General features: G+C 43.6%; 1 protein-coding gene across 1 annotated transcript in view; it reads left to right on the top strand.

Moving 5' to 3' along the window:
• The first annotated feature begins 2,548 nt into the window (after positions 1–2,548).
• The window catches only part of SYT16 (synaptotagmin 16), a 43,748-nt gene continuing 28,578 nt past the window's right edge, over positions 2,549–17,718 (top strand). The window contains exon 1 of the mRNA XM_025151358.2: positions 2,549–3,164. Coding sequence (XP_025007126.2) covers positions 2,618–3,164 — 547 coding nt within the window. The 5' untranslated portion in view covers positions 2,549–2,617. The remainder of the gene's footprint in view (positions 3,165–17,718) is intronic.

Here is a 17,718-nt window from a genome sequence, read left to right as displayed (position 1 = left end):
ATGGCGGTAGGCTGTAGACCTTGATTCCACGTGGAGTTAGGCTGTAACAATTGGTAAGGTGTAACGAGAGCTGCATGAGTTGCATCCTGTAATTATAGTGAAGTTACACATGCAAGTATTTGAGCGGTTGTTTGCTGCGTAGAGATGACCTACAAGCATCAAGAAAGAGTTCTCATATACGCTTATTCTCTTTGAACGCATATGGCTTCATCTTCAGGATTTCATCAGGAAGTGTTTCCAAATGGCAATCGTTTTGTTCAGTGCCAAATCGCGTGTCTTGGGCTTTGATGGTGTTGCTCTCACAAATGAACGCTTATTATTCCCGTGCGGCGCACCTGGTAACATGTACAGTTTGCCATTTGTTTCTGTTTTGATAAGCCCACGCTCTGTGTTCAGATGGGCAGAGTGTAGTCCTCCCTAGTTGTAGTTTATTTCTAGCACTATGACCGGGTATATGGTATGTACCGTAGCATTGTGTATCGTTGAAGCAAAAGCTGTAGCCTTATTGTTAATGGGCTTAGAAGCGTAAATGACTCTATGGCACCAGGATTGGAATTCCCTTTCTAATTTAATTGCGTTATCCCAAATTACCTCTAGAATTCCAGTGGGTAAGGTGTCCCCGTCACCTTGCTGCTGCAGTAGGCTGCGTCCACGCTTGAGCCTAAGACCGTGAGTGGAGTGCTGTGATGGATGGCTCCGAGCTCTCCAGGAGGGATAGACAAGGAAGGAAGGGTGGTGGTGTGGCTCTTTCTGTTAGACGGTGTTTTGTTGTTGAAGAGCTGGGGGTTGGGAATGATAAAGTTGGGTGTCTGTGGCTAAGGATCAGGGAGAAGGCCTGTTGGGGTGACGTCTTGGTGGGCTTCTGTTACGGACCGCCTAATCAGGATGAAGAGAAGGACGAGGCATTCTGTGAGCAGCTTGCGGAAGTTGCGCGATCGCCAGCACTCGTTCTCATGGGAGACTTCACCTTCCCTGATATTTGTTGGAAATATAATACAGCGCAGAGGAAGCAGTCCGGGAGGTTTCTGGCGTGTGTGGAAGATAGCTTCCTGACACAGCTGGTACGAGAGGCTACCAGGGGTGGTGCCCTGCTAGACCTGCTCCTCGCTAACAGAGAAGGACTGGTGGGAGATGGGAAGGTTGGGGACTGTCTTGGGCAGAGCGACCATGGAATTGTAGAATTCTCTGTTCTTGGAGATGTCAGAAGGGTGACTAGCAAATCTGCTCTCTTGAGCTTCCAGAGGGCGGACTTTGACCTGTTCAGGATGCTTGTTGCAGGGGTCCCTTGGGAGTGGCTCCTTCCGGGTAAAGGGGTCCAGGAAGCCTGGACGCTCTTCAAGACGGAAATCTCAAAGGCACAGGAGGAACAAGGGAAGTGGCGGGGGTGATTGCTGAGCTGCTTTCCGCCATCTACCAGGGCTCCTGGTTATCTGGAGAGGTTCCAGAGGATTGGAGGCTTGCCGATGTGACTCCCGTCTACAAGAAGGGCCATAAGGAGAATGTGGGGAGCTACAGGACTGTGAGCCTGACCTCGGTACCAGGGAAAGTTATGGAGCGAATCATTTTGGGTGAGATCTCGTGGCATGTGCGTGGCATCCGGGGGATCAGGCCCAGCCAGCCAGCCATGTTACCTTTTTTCAGGTTATGACAGCCAAAGAGTCTGGTGTCCTTTTTTAGTGTTCCGAGGAATGTTAAGAACACACAACATGCAGAGCCTGCCTCCACCCCCAGTTCCAGAGTCTTTCTGGCTCTGAGTGCTTCTCAGTCCAAAAACTGAACATTTACACTTCTCTAGCTCTGCGGTTATGCTAGATACAACACTGATTATTCAACATTCAAATACACTGGCTTGTATAATTCTCATATCATGATTGCCCTGAGGAAATTCCGTGAAGGCCTGGGGTTGTGTGTACCTTCATAGGGAAGAAGTGGCTGAAGTAGGTAGCTTTTTCGAGGCCTTTTCTGTGTGAATGCTTTGGAATATTTTGTTTGAGTTCCTGGGAAGCTTAAACTGATTCTTGTTTTTTTTTTAAACAAGTAGGGGATTTTACACTACTGAAACAGTATGAAAGTATGAGGAGGATTTCTGAAATTGACTTGTTCTGGAAACTTTTGACCTGTCGTTTTAATCAGTGAAAGCCTAATTGTCCCCGGATTTTCCACACTTATTTCACTTGGACTTTCTGAGGTTGGCATGGATGTCAGGTCTAGGAGACGTAGATTTTTTGTCTGAAGCTTGTTCTGTGCTTTGTTCTTTTCCAGGTCTTTTGAGAACTTTAAGAAGAATTTTTCTGCTTCAGAAAATGTACTTTTCTCCCATGTTCTATTTTTATATATTCATGGTGTATTTATTAACTGAATGGAAAGTTTCCAGAACTCTCCAGGAATATATGTATTTTGTCTCTTGTTTCTCGATTTCCAGCGGTATTCTGAATGAAGTCCTTTATGCCTTTCTCCTCTCTGATCTAGATATCTGAGGTGGATAATGTATTGATGTTGATGGACAAGCAATTTACGGTTACCTCTTATCACATTTTTTTTTCTAGCTTTCTGAATTATAAGTGTCATATTGGTGAAACTGAACAGCTGATCTGCAGATACTGTCCTAGTATTAACCATGACGTCTGAGGCTGCTCAGAGTTTTCTTCAGCCGCTCTCTTCTTGGTTGTCTCAAATATATGAAGCTATCCAACAAGCAGGAGACTCTATATCTGCTTCATTGCTGAATTTGAATGGAGTGGGTCGTGAGTCAGAAGAAGATAGAAACCGGGGCTTGGAGGGCAATGGAGTAGCTTATGAGGACTATTCTGTGGAATCAGAAGATGAAAGACACATAGATCTGTGGGATGAGGAATACATATGCCCTAGAGAAGATGGTCACATTGCAGGTCGTGATCTTGCTTCAGAGGCCCTCCCTTGTGGCTCTGACATGGGTATGCAGAGGCAAAAATGGGTTAAAAATACCACCAGCTTAGCAGGGCAGTGTGTTGAAAGGACTGGGCATTTGGTTGCCAATGGATCACATTGGATCAACGAAGATCTCCAGCCACTTCCTACTATCTCTGAAGATGAAAGTGAGCCCTCTGTGAGGATGAGAGGCCATGATCACAGCATCAGCATGGATGGATCTTTAGAAATCAATAAAGACAAGGCAAGTTTTGCAGGTAAGCAGCTAGCAAACACCTAGATTTCTCATCTGTGGTATTGATTTGATGTAGTAGCCTATCTGCTCATTTTGTTCAGTGTGGTCTTTGTTTCTCACCGTTAAATAAAGCCTCATTAGAAATCCCAGAGAAAAATCTAACCTTTCCCTCTTCTCTTTTCAGTTCTTTTCTTATTCATGAAACTGATCTAATTGAAATTAGTGGAAATTTTCAGAATTAAATGCTGTATATTAGATACCAATCAGGGCCTGTTGTGGCAGCACAGAGCATTTTTCTACGCCCACCGTGTTTTGTTTCAGGTAACCGGATCTTTTGAAGAGAGTGTTTAGCCTTAAGCCTTTGCTTTGAGAACCATCTGCCTTTTTATCATTGCTATTAAAGATATATCTATGTAATCTCAAACCTTGTTTCTTTGTGCCAGGAATCTCAAGACGTTACTGTACTATGTGCTGTGAAATGCTCTACTAAAAAGCCAGTCTCATGGTCTTGTGGATGAAAGGCTCCCAAATCACTTTCCCTCTCTCCCACCACCACCACAGACTTTTTGATTTAAAGTGAAAAGGACAGCAGTCAGGAGATTATGGAATGGATAAATGAATTTGGTATTTTCAGTTTTAATTAGACCTAACTATAACTTCTGATCATTAAGTGACATGAACAGTTTCTCAGGTACTCGTGTTCAGGACTGAGTCTCAGCCACTGGACTTCTATTCACCAGATACCACTGTAGATGTGGCTAGAGGTTCTATGGTTCGCAGAAAATGAATGGATGTGTGTTCCAGCCAAATGTTTGAAATAAGTTGAAGCTATTGAAAATGTTTGCTTTAAAATGGCCAAGAGCTTTTCATCCAGAGTTCTTTCACCAAGAACCTTTCTACTTCTAGGGAAGTGTTATGTATTTAGCCTTTTCAGTGTAGACTGTCAAAGTTTAGGCTTTCTTGTTTTACTTTTAATAGGAATATCAGGCTAATGGTATAAACTTTGACTGCATTCTTTGGATGTTAAAATTAGCACCTTTCTTTAATACAATTCTTCACACTGTCATGGCCAGGGTGTAATATGATGAAGGGACTGGAGTAGCTTTCCTAGAAGGAGAGGCTGAGATCTAAAACTGTTCAGATGGAGAAGAGAAGGCTCAGGGGCATCTCATCAATGTCTGTAGATACTGGAATGGAGGGTATGGAGACACTTTCTTGTCAGTGGTGCCCAAGGTCAAGAAGCAGTGGGCGCAAACTGGAGCACAGGAGGTTTCTCCTTAACATCAAGAAGCATGTCTGTGTTATGTGGGTGATGGAGCATTGGCACAGGTTGCCCAGAGAAGTTGTGCAGTCTCTTTCTTGGAGATCTTCAAAAACCACCTGGACATGGACCTGGGCAACTTGTCCTAAGTGTTCTTGCTTGAGTAGGGTTTGGACCAGTTGGACCAGATGGATCCAGAGGTCCTTTCCAACTTCACCCACTATGTGGGTTATGGGTGATTAAGAAGAGCTTTTGCTTTAGCTGCTCTGTCTCCCAAGCTGGGGCTCCTTGTGTCATGTTACAAATAAATGAACACAGTTTATTTGATAAAGCACCCCGGAGCTGTGTCTCTTGGAGCCCATCTTTTGACTTGCTGAGATTCTCGACCCCCTGGTACCCCAGGCTTTCCCTATACACTGTCTGTATACAAACCCACTTCCCTGGGTTTAGTGTGTGCTTGGATCTAGTGTCCAGAGCACAGATACACTGGAGCAGCAGGGCACAAGTGTTGAGCAATGTGCAACCCTGATTCCTGCAGGACCCGTCAGAGAAGTACCCCAACAGGGACTGCCAGAGCCAGTCAGAGCTATTCAGAGCAGGCTGGGGAGCAGTACATGCCAGATGTGTTCTGATGGTGACCAGCAGGTCTTTGTCCTATCTCTGGACCCGTAGCTCTGTTCACAGAGGATGGGAGAAAAAGTCGTGAGCTCTCAGAGAGCTGAGGGCCAAGAGTGGACTGCTGTCACTGTCAAAGCAGTTTCTCACCTGCTGTCTTATCTGCAGGGACATCTGAAGAGCAGGGTTCTTAAAAGCATGCAGATGGATAAGATGGGCTCATGGTAGAGAGACATTCAGAGGTACCGGAGTAACCTGTCACTGCAGCTGAAGAGAATTGCTGTGAACCTTTTCCCATTTGAGAGCAGATGCTGACCAAGTTGCTGTTGCTGCACTCTTGTTTATTACCTATATTAGCTTTCCTTCTTAGTGGGCTGTCTGAAGCTTTTGTGGACTAGGTGGTTGTCTTTACAGAGCTCGCCAGCACCTACATTAGTGCAGCCTGGAGCTCCCTGCTTCCACACGAAGCACTTCAGAAGGCACTGCATAGCTTTTTACGCCACAGGGAATGTCACTCTAAATGCTCAAAAGTGGTCTTTTATCTCTTTATCTCTACACTGCACTGTACAGAGGGCCATCCGGTGCCCTCAAGACATGAAGTTGGTTGCTTGAGAGACGGGACCTGGTGCCTTTTTTTTCCTAAGAACTATCCAAGTTGTATAATAGGAGAGAAGGTGCTGAACTGTGATTTGAAAATGTCTTCCAAAACACACACGTGCTCCTTGTACTTCATGTATTTCTTTATATTTCCTTTTTTTCCCTTTAGATTCATTCTGTAACATCAAGAGTATGAACTCTTGTGATGGTAACCTAGACATGCAGAGAGGTTGTAATACCCTGAGAACTTAAAATTTCAGTCGTGGATTAAAATGATCAAGAGAAGATGTTTGAGGTATCCTTATTTCTGTTAGCTTTGTTACCTAGCCCTAAGTGACAATGTAAGTGAGCATATGGACTTGCTGACATTCAGCAAAGGCATTCAGTAGCATCAGTATTAGCTTTGAGCATTTTTCCTTCCATTTGGCATATTTTCTTTATTTCTACAAAATACACGTTTCCTGTTTATCCTTATATTCTTTCAGAACATTGCATCTTGACTTTATTTCACTTAATGTACCATATTTCTCTCCACAATAGAATATTTTAAAGCTAAATTGGCACAAAACAGTTGCAATGCTGAATGCTTTTTGTTGCCATGGAAATATTCCTGGGCACTTACTGACGACCTGGTTGCCAATAGTAATGTAACAGAGAAAATAGATATGCTTCATTTAGCAGCCACTGGTGATTGAAGAGCCACAGAAACCCGTTACAAGGTCATTCCAATATATAGTTTATTAGGTTTAAGAGAAGAGAAAACCACACCCCAGAGGAGAATAATTTTCTTTTTTTAAAAGAATAAAAAGATTCAAAACAAAATCCAGTTGCTCACTACTCTTAAACTTACAGCGTGCTTCTGAGACAAAATAAAATTGCAGTTAAAAACCATCATTACCCCGTTTGCTTTTTATCAAATATGTTTTTGATTGCATTTTTGCCTCCTAAAAATGTGTCCTAGCTCCATGAGTAGCTTTTCTGAGGCCTCAAAGCAGCAATCACGTTACTGCTAAAAAACCATTTTTAGGCTTAGGGATCTAATATAGGGTTTGAGCAGTGAGGTTCTGTGGTTTGTAAACCAAACATCTGTTAGATCATAGAATCACCAAGGTTGAAAAAGACCATCCATTTTAACTGTCCACCTACCACCAATATTTCCCACTAAACTGTGTCCCTCTGTACAACATCTAAACGTTTCTTGAACACAATACTGAGACACTGAGGCATGCGAATCAGCAGGGTGCTGGTTTGACTGCTGCTGAGTCCCAGTCTGTACTTCAGCAATGCCAGTAATGTTGTGCCAAGTTGAAAAACAAATGCAGGGAAAAGTTTTTTCACTTCAGATGCTTCTGAGCCACAATTTGAAAATGAATGAAGTTGCTCAATAGCGCAGGCTGCTTGGTGTAAGAGGTTAGCGATGGGAATGCAGCCCCTTCCATGCATTCAGATCCCTGCTGCCATTCACAGAGCATGTAATTGTAAATTACAGATTTACAGTTTGTTGCAAATACAGATGAAGTTGCTTTTGCAGCTTCCTTGAGACCCTCCCTTGCTGTCTAACCTTGGTGTCATCCATCTCAGAACGGGTAGGGAACAGCTTTTGCATCCTCCTGCAGCTGAGATGCTGCTATCAGCTGACTGGGGGTGGCTGCTGAGAGTATGGCTGCCAAATCTATCATTGCACATTTGGCTTAAGAGTTGGAAAAAAACAGCAGAGCAATAAGGCACTTCTAAAAGTAGTGCACTGCTAACGGAGGGGTAGAGCAGGTCTGTTTCTCAACCTAGATCTATTGTAGAAAACCAGTAGTAATGAAAAAAGTGAGGAATAGCAATAAGCACGCCATAAATACAGTGATCTTAATCTGCTTCTTCCTCAGGGCCCATGTCCTTTGCAAACAAAAAGTCAGAGTGACCACTAAGGTAGCAGTTTCAGCAACCACTGCTCTGAAAAGGCATGGGGAGAGACACGCCAGCAGAGCTGAGTCTTCTGAACCAAACGGAGCTATTTTTTGCACAGTGAGTTCTGTGATTGAAGAATCTCCCGAGCTGTCTGACACTGTGTTCATAACACTAGCATAATATATAGGTGAGCACTACACTTGAATTGCATGAAATCTGTGGAGGTTTTTTCCATCAATTAGGCAATCTCAAAGCTAGCTAAAGTAAATTTTTTGACCTTAGAATGCTAGGAGGTTTGATGTCCTAATAGGAACCTTGTCTAGATGGCTAGATATCTCTCTTCAGTACATGTAACGGGAGGCACACCTCTGAGGCTCTGGGAATTTTAAAACTAGAGAGCACTATTGCATTTACTTACCTTGGCCTCCAGCTTAACAGAGGTCATTGATTTTTGCCAGTAATTGCTGTAGTGGAAGAAATTATTCTTTCTGCTGTACGTGAACACTCCTGACCTCAGTAAACGACCCTTCGTACAGCCAGGAATTCCTAGGCAAGAAGTGAGTTTTCATTAGGTCCTGTAGTTCCACGTAGCAAAATAGACCCAAAAGAAAAATATGTTGCTTGTGTGATAAATCAAACTTCAGTGTGAACCTGAAGCTAAAATAGATAGATGGCCTGTTTCCATTTGAAGATCCTAAGTGCTGATGTATTTTATTACCTGTCTGGCTACGGAGCCAGCCAGCACTCCAGCCAGAATGTAGCCCTATAAAATCAGTGCCTGCACTCAAAACAGGACATTTAAAGAGGCTACACTGAATCGACAGCAGCAGTAGCGCTGAGTGAAGGAAAGCAAAGACAGATAGTGGGCAAAAGCACTTCACAGAAAATACTCCTGGTTGTTCAAGTGGGAGAAAGCATAACGTGACTGGGGATATGCATCTGGGATCTGAAGGATGTGATAAGAGACCACAGCTTTCTGAAGTGAAGTGCAGACGTGAGTTTGCATTGAATGCTTTCTCTCTGTAAAACTCAGAATTGCTCAGAAAGTACTTGTGCACAGACTTTTGTCCATGTGAAGCTGGCACCGTGGTCCTTTCTGTATTTAAAATACTAATTTGCAGTTGCATTTTTAAAGGTTCCAATTTTGGTGGCTTGGATTTTCACTGAGTTCCTTGTCTAGCAGGCAAGGCTTCCTCCTACCAGTTTCCTAAAGGGCACGAGGGGTGATACTCTCTTTAGGAGTATCTGTTGTCTGTGCTTGCTATCTGGAAGGTTGCATAAGCGGTATGGAGAGAGGTTTATTTAAAAAGGAAGAAATAGATGTCGCCATTCAGTGCAGTTGCAGAACAAATTGTGTGTGAGCGTGTGTGTTTGTGCATGTATTTTCTAATCCACTTTTGCTAAGTGGCATCCTCTTCCCACTCCCCATATGGCAGTTGTGACTCTGTCTTCCTCTGGGAAGGTTGTTTAGGGCTCAGGAGGCTTCATTTGCCAATAAACAGAATCTTGGCAGTATCTGGGAAGTGCTGCCTCTCCTAGAAACCCTGCCTCCTCACCTTCCATCTCCTACTACGGGTGAGGCAGGTGTGAATGATCTCACTGTGCTGTGCTGGAGGTTACATGTAGGCATACTAGCAGCACTCTGTGCAGAGCTCAAGCATAGTATTTCTGTGAGCTGATGCAAACAGTAGTACTTTTTGTCTTCTTACGTTTGCAGTCGTTGCTAGTTTGTCCTGCTTTGTACAAGGCTGCTCATGCAAACCCATGACTGCAGGCAAATGCTTGCAGAGGTGAATGACCGTTAGGACTGCTGAAAGCATGGATAATACTTCTGTGTTTCTTCCTAGCCTCTCTGTATTGCACTCATATGAAGTTATATGAGATGGGTTCACCCTTCCAGAAGGTGAGCTGATGGTGGCCCTGATCTTTTGCCAGAGATAGGGGTTTGGGTATGAATATCTTTCCCATTTAATTTCAAGCTCTTGTAATGTCCTGTTGGTAGCAAGCATCGTCTTGAGTGGCTTAGTAGTCTCCTGAAACACAGCCATATTGACCAAGGGAAAAGAAAGTGAAAGTAAAGGGGGGCAGATTCAAGTCATGTAGGAAAAAATGTGCAGTTTTATAAGTGGCAAATGGCTGTATTATGCCAGTGGGGATCTTCTGGGCAATGAGTGATGTAGTTGAGCTGTCCCTCTGCAGATGCTGTTTGCATGTTCTCATGCAGCAGTTACCTCTGATTTAGGGAGGTTTCGTCAACACCAATTAGTACAGCAATCGTGGAAGACTTAGGTTGAATCTCCAACCGGTCCATAGCAAAGCCTGTAGAAAATCCTTTGAAGTAACTGATATTTTTAATCAGTGATGCTCTTATGCCTTTCACACTCCACCAAAAAGTTCCCTGACACTCAGGCAAGCGTTCCCTATCTGGAACTTGGCATTGGTGCATGATGAAGCATCCCTGGAAGCACTGTACTGGGCGTGAGTGAGTGCCCACACAAACCGCGTGCTCTGAGCTCAGAGGCAGTGCGTTCCTCAGGCTCAGGGAGAGTGAAGCTCATACAGTGTATACATAGCAGCTTAATCCATGTGGGAGTGTTCTCCAGCAAGCAGTTTGAGAGTTATGGTGCTGGAGAGAAACCCCCTGAGTCTGGATTAATGAGAGCGCTGAGATTTGCTGAAGCTCTGTGTCACAGGGTCAATTTTGGGGTCTGGACCTCTTACTGTAAGTAACACGCTGTAGCTATAAAGCCATTGGGCCTGGGAGTCATTTTGCAGTTGTCAGTAGCTTGCTATTTTGCAATTGTCAGATATAAAACTGTGGCTGAGATGTGCTGTCTTTCCTGGGTCACAAGTTATGCTACTTCCCATGCCTGGCTTCATGGGCACGCTGCTGTATGGTGCCTTGAATTAGCTCCTCGCTTCACTTAATAGTTATGTGTCCCTTCTTTTTTGCTTTTAAATCAGGTGAGCCTTCCACAGGTTGCCCAGAGAGATTATGGATGTCTCATCCCTGGAGATGTGCAAGGTTAGATGGGACCCTGGGCAATCTGTTCTAGTGCTCGATCTAGCAGCCAGCAACCCAGCCTGAGGCAGGGAGGTTGGAACTCGATGAACCTTGAGGTCTCTTCCAACCCAAGTCATTCTATGATTCCACACTATCACTAAAGCTGAAGCAAGGAGGAATAGGGATAAAGAAGGAGGACAAGACCATCTGCTTTGGGTGACAGTGTTGGTTGCAAATGCATGAGAATTTTGTTACACCACATCCTTGCCCGCTGCTGCTACCCAGGGCTGTGATTTTCCCAAGAAAATGGAGGTGTTACAGCAGTGATACAGGGGGGCTGTGATAAATCAACCCTGTGGTAGCAAACAGAAAGTTTCAATTAGAAAAAACAGTGGGAAAATAAATGTCTGCCTTGTTGCAATGCAGTAGTTATCCGTAGCAACCCCAAACAAATCTCTTTGCGAAGGAGTTGATTTCCACCCTGTTAATCAGCAAACAAAGACTTGTGGGTGTGAAGCTGATGGTTATGCATTGAGTGCAAGGAATGGCGTGTAATCAGCATGCATGTGCTGGATCTAGCTGCTTCTGAGTGTGGCACAGAGAAACTGAGCAGTCCTGGCTCTCATGGGCACCCCCTTGGCCAGCTTTATTTCCACGAGGAGGCAGGCCATTTTCTGGAAGGAACTAGTGCCACTTCAGATGAATGTCCTTATAGCTTGTACAGAGACAAAGTGGCTCTTGCATTAGAATTAGTGCCAAGCCAAATAAAAGAGATGAGTGATGAGGAAGCTGAAGGAGTTCCACCTGTTGGAGTATGAAGACTACTAGGAAAGACATCATGAAAATAATGCTTATCAAGGGCAGTGTTTCCTAAAACATTGGTCATGGGGACCCTGCCCTTTTAGTTTCTTGGTCCATGAGCGTTTACGCTTCTGTACCCTGGATTGCAGACAGCTACACCTGTGCTCTGCAGCGTCAGAATCACAGAACGGTTTGGGTTGGAAGGGACCTTTAAGATCATCCAGTTCCAACCCCCTGCTGTATGCAGGAGCACATCCCTCCAGAGCAGGTTGCTCACAGCACCATCCAGCCTGGCCTTGAATGCTTCCAGGGAGGGGGCATTCACAGCCTCACTGGGCAACCTGCTCCAGTGTCTCACCACCCTCGCAGTAAAGAATTTCTTGTTTAAATCTACCCTCTTCCAGTTTAAAACCATTTCCCCTCATCCTCTCACACCTGCCCTGATAAGAAGTCCCTCCCCAGCTTTCTTTATGCCCCCTTCAGGTACTGGAAGGCCACTGTAAGGTCCCCCCAGTGCCTTTGCCAGGATGAAAAGCCCCAGCTCTCTCAGCCTGTCCTTGTAGGGAGGTGTGCCAGCCCTCTACCATCTCTGTGGCCTTCCTCTGGACCTGCTCTAACAACTCCATCCTGGTGCAAGCAAAGCATCTGCAGTTGGAAAGGACTTTCCTGCCTTTGCAGCCACGTCATCTTCAAGCAGTCTGACCGAGGGGTGTGCATTGACTCATGGGTGCAGCTGTGTCCACACCATGGGGGTTTCTGGCTTAGCAGCATCTCTTACTGCGTGCAGTCTTTTGTCTTCCACTTCTCCACAAGTCCTGGGCCTGTGCTAATAAATCCCAGTGACACAAATGAAGCCTGACTCATGCTTGCTCCACATGTGGAACATAAAGTAGGTGCTTCTTGGCTGCCATTTCCTTTTGCTATGGAAGAACCTTAGGCAACAAAGTGAGTTAGCTTGAAGCTGAATCTCATGGTACTAGTTTTAAAACCAAATTTTGAAGTAGGAAAAAGGCAACAGGAAAAGATGTTGATTTTCATGCTGTTTTCTGTGGGCAGTTCTCTATTTCTTTGCACAGCAGCATGTAGAATTGGAGTTTATTGCTCTGACTGCTGTATTGTTTGGCTATGGAAGTGCTTGATGATCAGAACCAATTACTGCAATTGGTCTTTTTTTTCTGATTACCCCTTGACTTTTCTGTTTGCTTTCTGCTTTCTGTTGGAAATTTCCCCTGGTCTGAAAGCTGCTGAATGGTGGTTCTTACTGTGTGTGGACTGTGTGAGGATGAGGCGGATGTTTGTGCTCTATAAACAGAAGGCTTTTTGGTGACCGGACAGCATCTCCAAATAGTTTTGAGCATCAATGAAGACAGTGGTGCCACAGTCCCTAGTCAAACCCATAAATCAGACAGTTGCATTGCTCTGTGCTTCGATTTGAAGCCCAAGGTCAGCTGGTTGATACCAAAAGTGAGAACGCAGCAGACTGAAGATGCTGTGCAAATCAGAGCTGTAGTTAGACAGAAATTGGTAGTGGGAACTCCATGTGCGCCATATGTTCTTTGATAAAAGGTTCCTTCTCTGGTCTGAGAGCCTTCAACAAACCCACCGTTTGAAGCAAGCCTTTCCAATTTTCCAGAACAGAAGGCTTTTTCATTACTCTGTGTGCAGCTCTAGGTTTTGCTGAGTTAGAAACCACTGCAGATCGCTGTTTCTCTGTCATCCTGATCATGAAAATTTTAGGACCAGGCTTCTGTGACTGCTTCTGTAATAGCAAAGAACACAGCACAGAGAGCTCCTGGGATCCTCGAAGTGAATGCAGTATGCATAGATGTGCTGATATTGTCCTGGTTGTGTGATCCATTTTTTTTGTTTGTTTGTTTTTGTTTTTTGTTTTTGTTTTTGTTTTGTATAGCACTTCTGCTTCCTTCAGGGTTCGGTGGTTCTCCCATTGAAGTTTTAATTGGCTTCAGTAAAACCGAATCAAAACCTTTAGGAAAAAAAAGTGGATGCACAAAGGGTATCATTAAATGTATAGGAAAGCAGAAATTTGTTAAGTTTTTATTGCTCATCCAAAGTCACTGTATTGTGGGGTTTTTGTTTTTTGTTTTTGTTTTTAACATACAGGCAGACAGGACGCATGTGGTACATCTATATTTTACACCTACACTGTGTATTTTATTTGGTAACTTATTTTCTTGGATCAGCTTTGAGCGAATGGTAAGCTATTGTTTATACTTGGTAATGCTGCAGAGAATTCTTGAATTATTTATTTCGTGCAGTTTAGCTTAGTGTGTCTGGATGTCTGTAGGCTAACTTTGTAACTGATAGGGTGTGTGGAATTTCTGGATAACTATTGGTGGTTTGAAATACCTTGCTAGAAGAAGAGGTCACCCTTTTTCCTCCCCCACTGTCATCTTTGGGAAAAAAACCAAAACCAAAACCAACTCACATGCATCGTTAAGGGTGGTGGGAAGTTGATTTATAAAACAGATGCTGCATAGAAGTAATTGAGTTGACGTTGCTAGAAATATGTATATGCTACACAACATCTGCAGATCTCAAGATGTATTCATTATCTTTCCAGAATTTAGATTGTAATTATGGGTCCTTTATTTAAGTTTCCATGGTGATATAGAAAATGTTTCCCCCTTGTCCTTTCCTAATCAGGACACTTGTATATTTGAATGGTGAACGTTTTTCTCTCCCCTGGGTGAAGTTAGTGTTATTAATATAGAGATATTAAGCTGACATGAAGCTGTCTGCTGCTCAGGCACAGATTCAACAGCAGACGTATCAAGCATTTGCTACAGATTCCCCCGTGCCGGCTGTTTAATTAGCCTGTATGCTTCCAAATCCAAGTAAGAAACAGCATCCAGCATTGTAACAAGTGATGCAGTCATGCTTCAGGGATTTGTAAAGTTGGAGTCAAAAGTTAAGAGGCTCATAGTCCATAAAACCTGGCTGAATTCCTCCTTTTACTCAGGCAAGACACAGTAGATGGATTCAGTGGATGGTAACTTGGCACTTCGTTTGCCTCAATGCAATCTTTTATGTATTAAAACAAAACAAAAAAAAAATAATTTTCTTTTAAAAACAATGTTTCTGAGCTCCACAGAAACAATCAGTGGAGCAGTGGTAGTCACAACCCAATTAAAGCTGCAGTTGAATTGCTAACTTTAGAGTTTTGCTACTGATTTATAAAGAAATCCCCCTTGTATTGTCACAGAGCATTGGTATCTCTCTTCTCTCTTGCACTGCTCAAAGTTAAATGGCTAAAATACTCAGCTGGGAATCCGAAGAAGTAGCACTGAATTTTCAAACAATCTGGAAGTTCAAAGGAAACCTAATGTGTGATGAGTACAGGTTGTATATCCATCCCTGTGCTGCAGAGCATTCAAGTGCATTACAGTATTTCTTTAGGAACTGCAATATTTGTACTTCTTTTTCTTCCAGGAGCTCCTGATTCATTCTTGCTGTGTTTGCCATGGTCACATTTCAGCAGCAGCTGTACCACACTTGTTCCATGGCTCCCAGAAGAGAAAAGCTCCCAGTGCCCTCACGCTTCCCAGAAGAGAGAAAATTAGTGGTATTTTTTGCAGACAGCTCAAAGTTTTAAGTTTTGGTCTGAATTTATCCCACTTCTGAAATAAGGCTGCCACAGTGCTCATGAGTCCAGGATCTTTATGCTGAGTGTTTTCTAGAAAATGGGGAAAGACAAGGTGTATTTACTAAAGAAGATTCACTTAGGATTTTTGGCAAACTGAGTGTAAAGCAGAAGACTTTTGTTTAAATTTTTATTTTGTGCCTTAAGTGTTCAGAAGATATTAATGTGTAAGTAGAGGTTACCAGCTTTTGCTGAGCATTTAAATTAATTTTGCAGAGGTAGTGAATTGACTGCACAGTTGGCTGAAAAGGAACGTGTACTTTTATGTCTCCTGATTATTTGGATAGATTTAGGCCATAGAGTTGCTACGACTTGAAATAATTTTTATTTAAAACAGTTTCAAAGAATCAATTTTTACAATAGCTGGTCACCAACCATTTACAAACTAATGTCCTAAAACCTTTTTTTTTTTTTTTTTATCAGAATAGAAACATTTAGTTTTAGTGGTATTGCAGTGGCACAGCTGCCCAGGGAGGTGGTGGGGTCACTGCTGCTGTAGACGTTGAAGAACTGTGGAGATGTTGCACTGAGGGACGTGGGCAGTGGGCATGGTGGGGTAGGTTGGTGGTTGGACTGGGTGATCTTAATGGTCTTTTCCAATCTGAATGATTCTGTGAGTCTGCTGGGCCATGGCTGGGTGCAGTTTGCTCTGACACTGCCTTGCTCAGTCCTTCTGCCCAAGGAGCTGTGTGCTGACCTCAGGGTGGCAGCAGGAGGGCTTATGGAGCAGTGGATACCATTGTCACCAAGTTTACATTTCAGAGTTTATTAGACCTAACACTGTGTAAAGGCAGGATCCTGCTTCTCTGCTGGAAGCCACGTGGTTGTCATGAGATAGGAAGTGAAGAAGTTGCTTTTTGTCCCAAACCAGCCCGTGTCACTGAGAATGCTGCCTGCGGTGCTCATTTGTTCAGCTGCTTGGATTTGCCATGGCGATTATCAAAGCAGGTCTTGGCAACCATTATTGTACACTTCATGCTGAAGAGCAGCAGCAAATCGACCGCTAGACATCTGGCTTGTTCACACACGCGTGTACACACATGCACTGACCACCCTCTGTCCCCACTGCGCCCACTACCCCACTGTGTGCCAGTGGGTCAGAGCATCCTGCTACTGGGCTCCCTCCCTGCTGATGATGGGGGGAATCAGCAAAATGCCTCTGCATCTCACCCTGAAAAAGCAAGGCCAAGTATATTTAGTGTGTTCCGAACCCTCTTTCCCCATCTGGCAGCTATTTTGACACTAATGAGGGTGCAGTCATCTTGTATTCAAAGCACGTGTTGGTAGTAGGAGGGGAAGGACGTTCATGGCGATGTGCTCAACGGCGTATCTGCGCTTTTAAAGGTTACAATTTACATTGGTCTCCCGAGTTCCTCTGCTGCTGGCAGATGGAGTCAGCAGTGCCTGTTAGCCGTGTGCTCTATCTGTGTGCTCGTGGCCTTACCCAGAGAGCAGGTCACGTCTGAGTTGCTTTCTCTGCACAAAAGAAGTTCCCTCTCCACTTTAGGGGGAGCTAAAAGGGAGTGGAAGAGTAAGAAAGTTTTCAAGCCCTTTGCCGCCTACTTTGTCATTGCATGTGCTAATGATTTTATAAGTGGTTCTCTGCGTACACTGTGTCCTACTCTGTTCCGCTCTGTTAAATACTTGCATTTAAAAAAATAATGACATGCAGAATGGATCAAGGTCTAATAGTTCATAACTGTTGCAGATACAATATGACACCCAGAGGTTTTCCTGAGGTTCGAAGAAGCGGTTCCATGTCAAGTTCATTCCCCCATCTTCCCCAAACCCTTGCTCCCCTTTCTGTCCCCAGAAGGCTGTCTGAGAGCTAGGAGTGTGCCAGCTTCTTGGCTTAGAGCAATACTGTCTCGATCCATCTGAACGTGTGTCTGAATGTGATCTTGCTTTCTTTCTGACTAAACTTGGTTTCCTTATTGGTTACCTGTAGCTCAATTCTAAAATAGTTGGAGAGAGTAGAGTCTGGATCCAAGCCATCCAGAAGTTTATGAAGATCTTTCCAATGAAAGTCTATTGGTTTTGAATTCTGGCTCATAACCCACAGGGATTTTCTTGGATTTTATTGTTAGTTTTGCCAAGATAATGACTGCAGGACTTTGTTCTAATAATCTGTTTTAATCTGTGCCGTTCAAGTCAAGCCTTTTAGCAAAAGCCTTTTACAGCAGCTTTGCAAACACAAGGTGAACAGTGAATGAATTATGCTATATCATTTGCCAGCACATATGCCAAATGTCAGGCAATGACAGAAACTAAAAATTTATGGCACAGAAGGGAAGAATTTTATGGTCTTCTATGGACTAATGTAATGACTCTTTTATACAAACAAAGATGGAATGCATTTAAAAATGTAGCTACTTAGAAAATTGGCCCAAACACATTCTAAAATCTGGGTAAATTCATTAGAGGGAAGAGCTGCGAAAGTGCCCTGTGTTTTTAGTTCCACTTTTGAAATACGGTTGCTTGATTTTAATACCTCCTCTGAACATTTCAAGATACGGCCCTCCACTGAATTCTTCTGGCACAACATGGTGCAGAGGTGCTTTTATTTTCAGGGGTAATACTAATACTATTTAAATGGCTATTCAGAAATTAGATTCAGCCATATGTTGAGACCTGCTTTCACTATGGACATTTGATTGAAAATTAGACTTTTCATTATGAACAAATGCCTATATACTAATGTCCTTGGCTATGTCAAGTCTCTTCAAATTGATAATTTT

Source organism: Gallus gallus, chromosome 5 (assembly GCF_016699485.2).
Source record: "Gallus gallus isolate bGalGal1 chromosome 5, bGalGal1.mat.broiler.GRCg7b, whole genome shotgun sequence".
NCBI lineage: Eukaryota > Metazoa > Chordata > Aves > Galliformes > Phasianidae > Gallus > Gallus gallus.
This window is presented reverse-complemented; position numbering and strand designations above follow the sequence as displayed.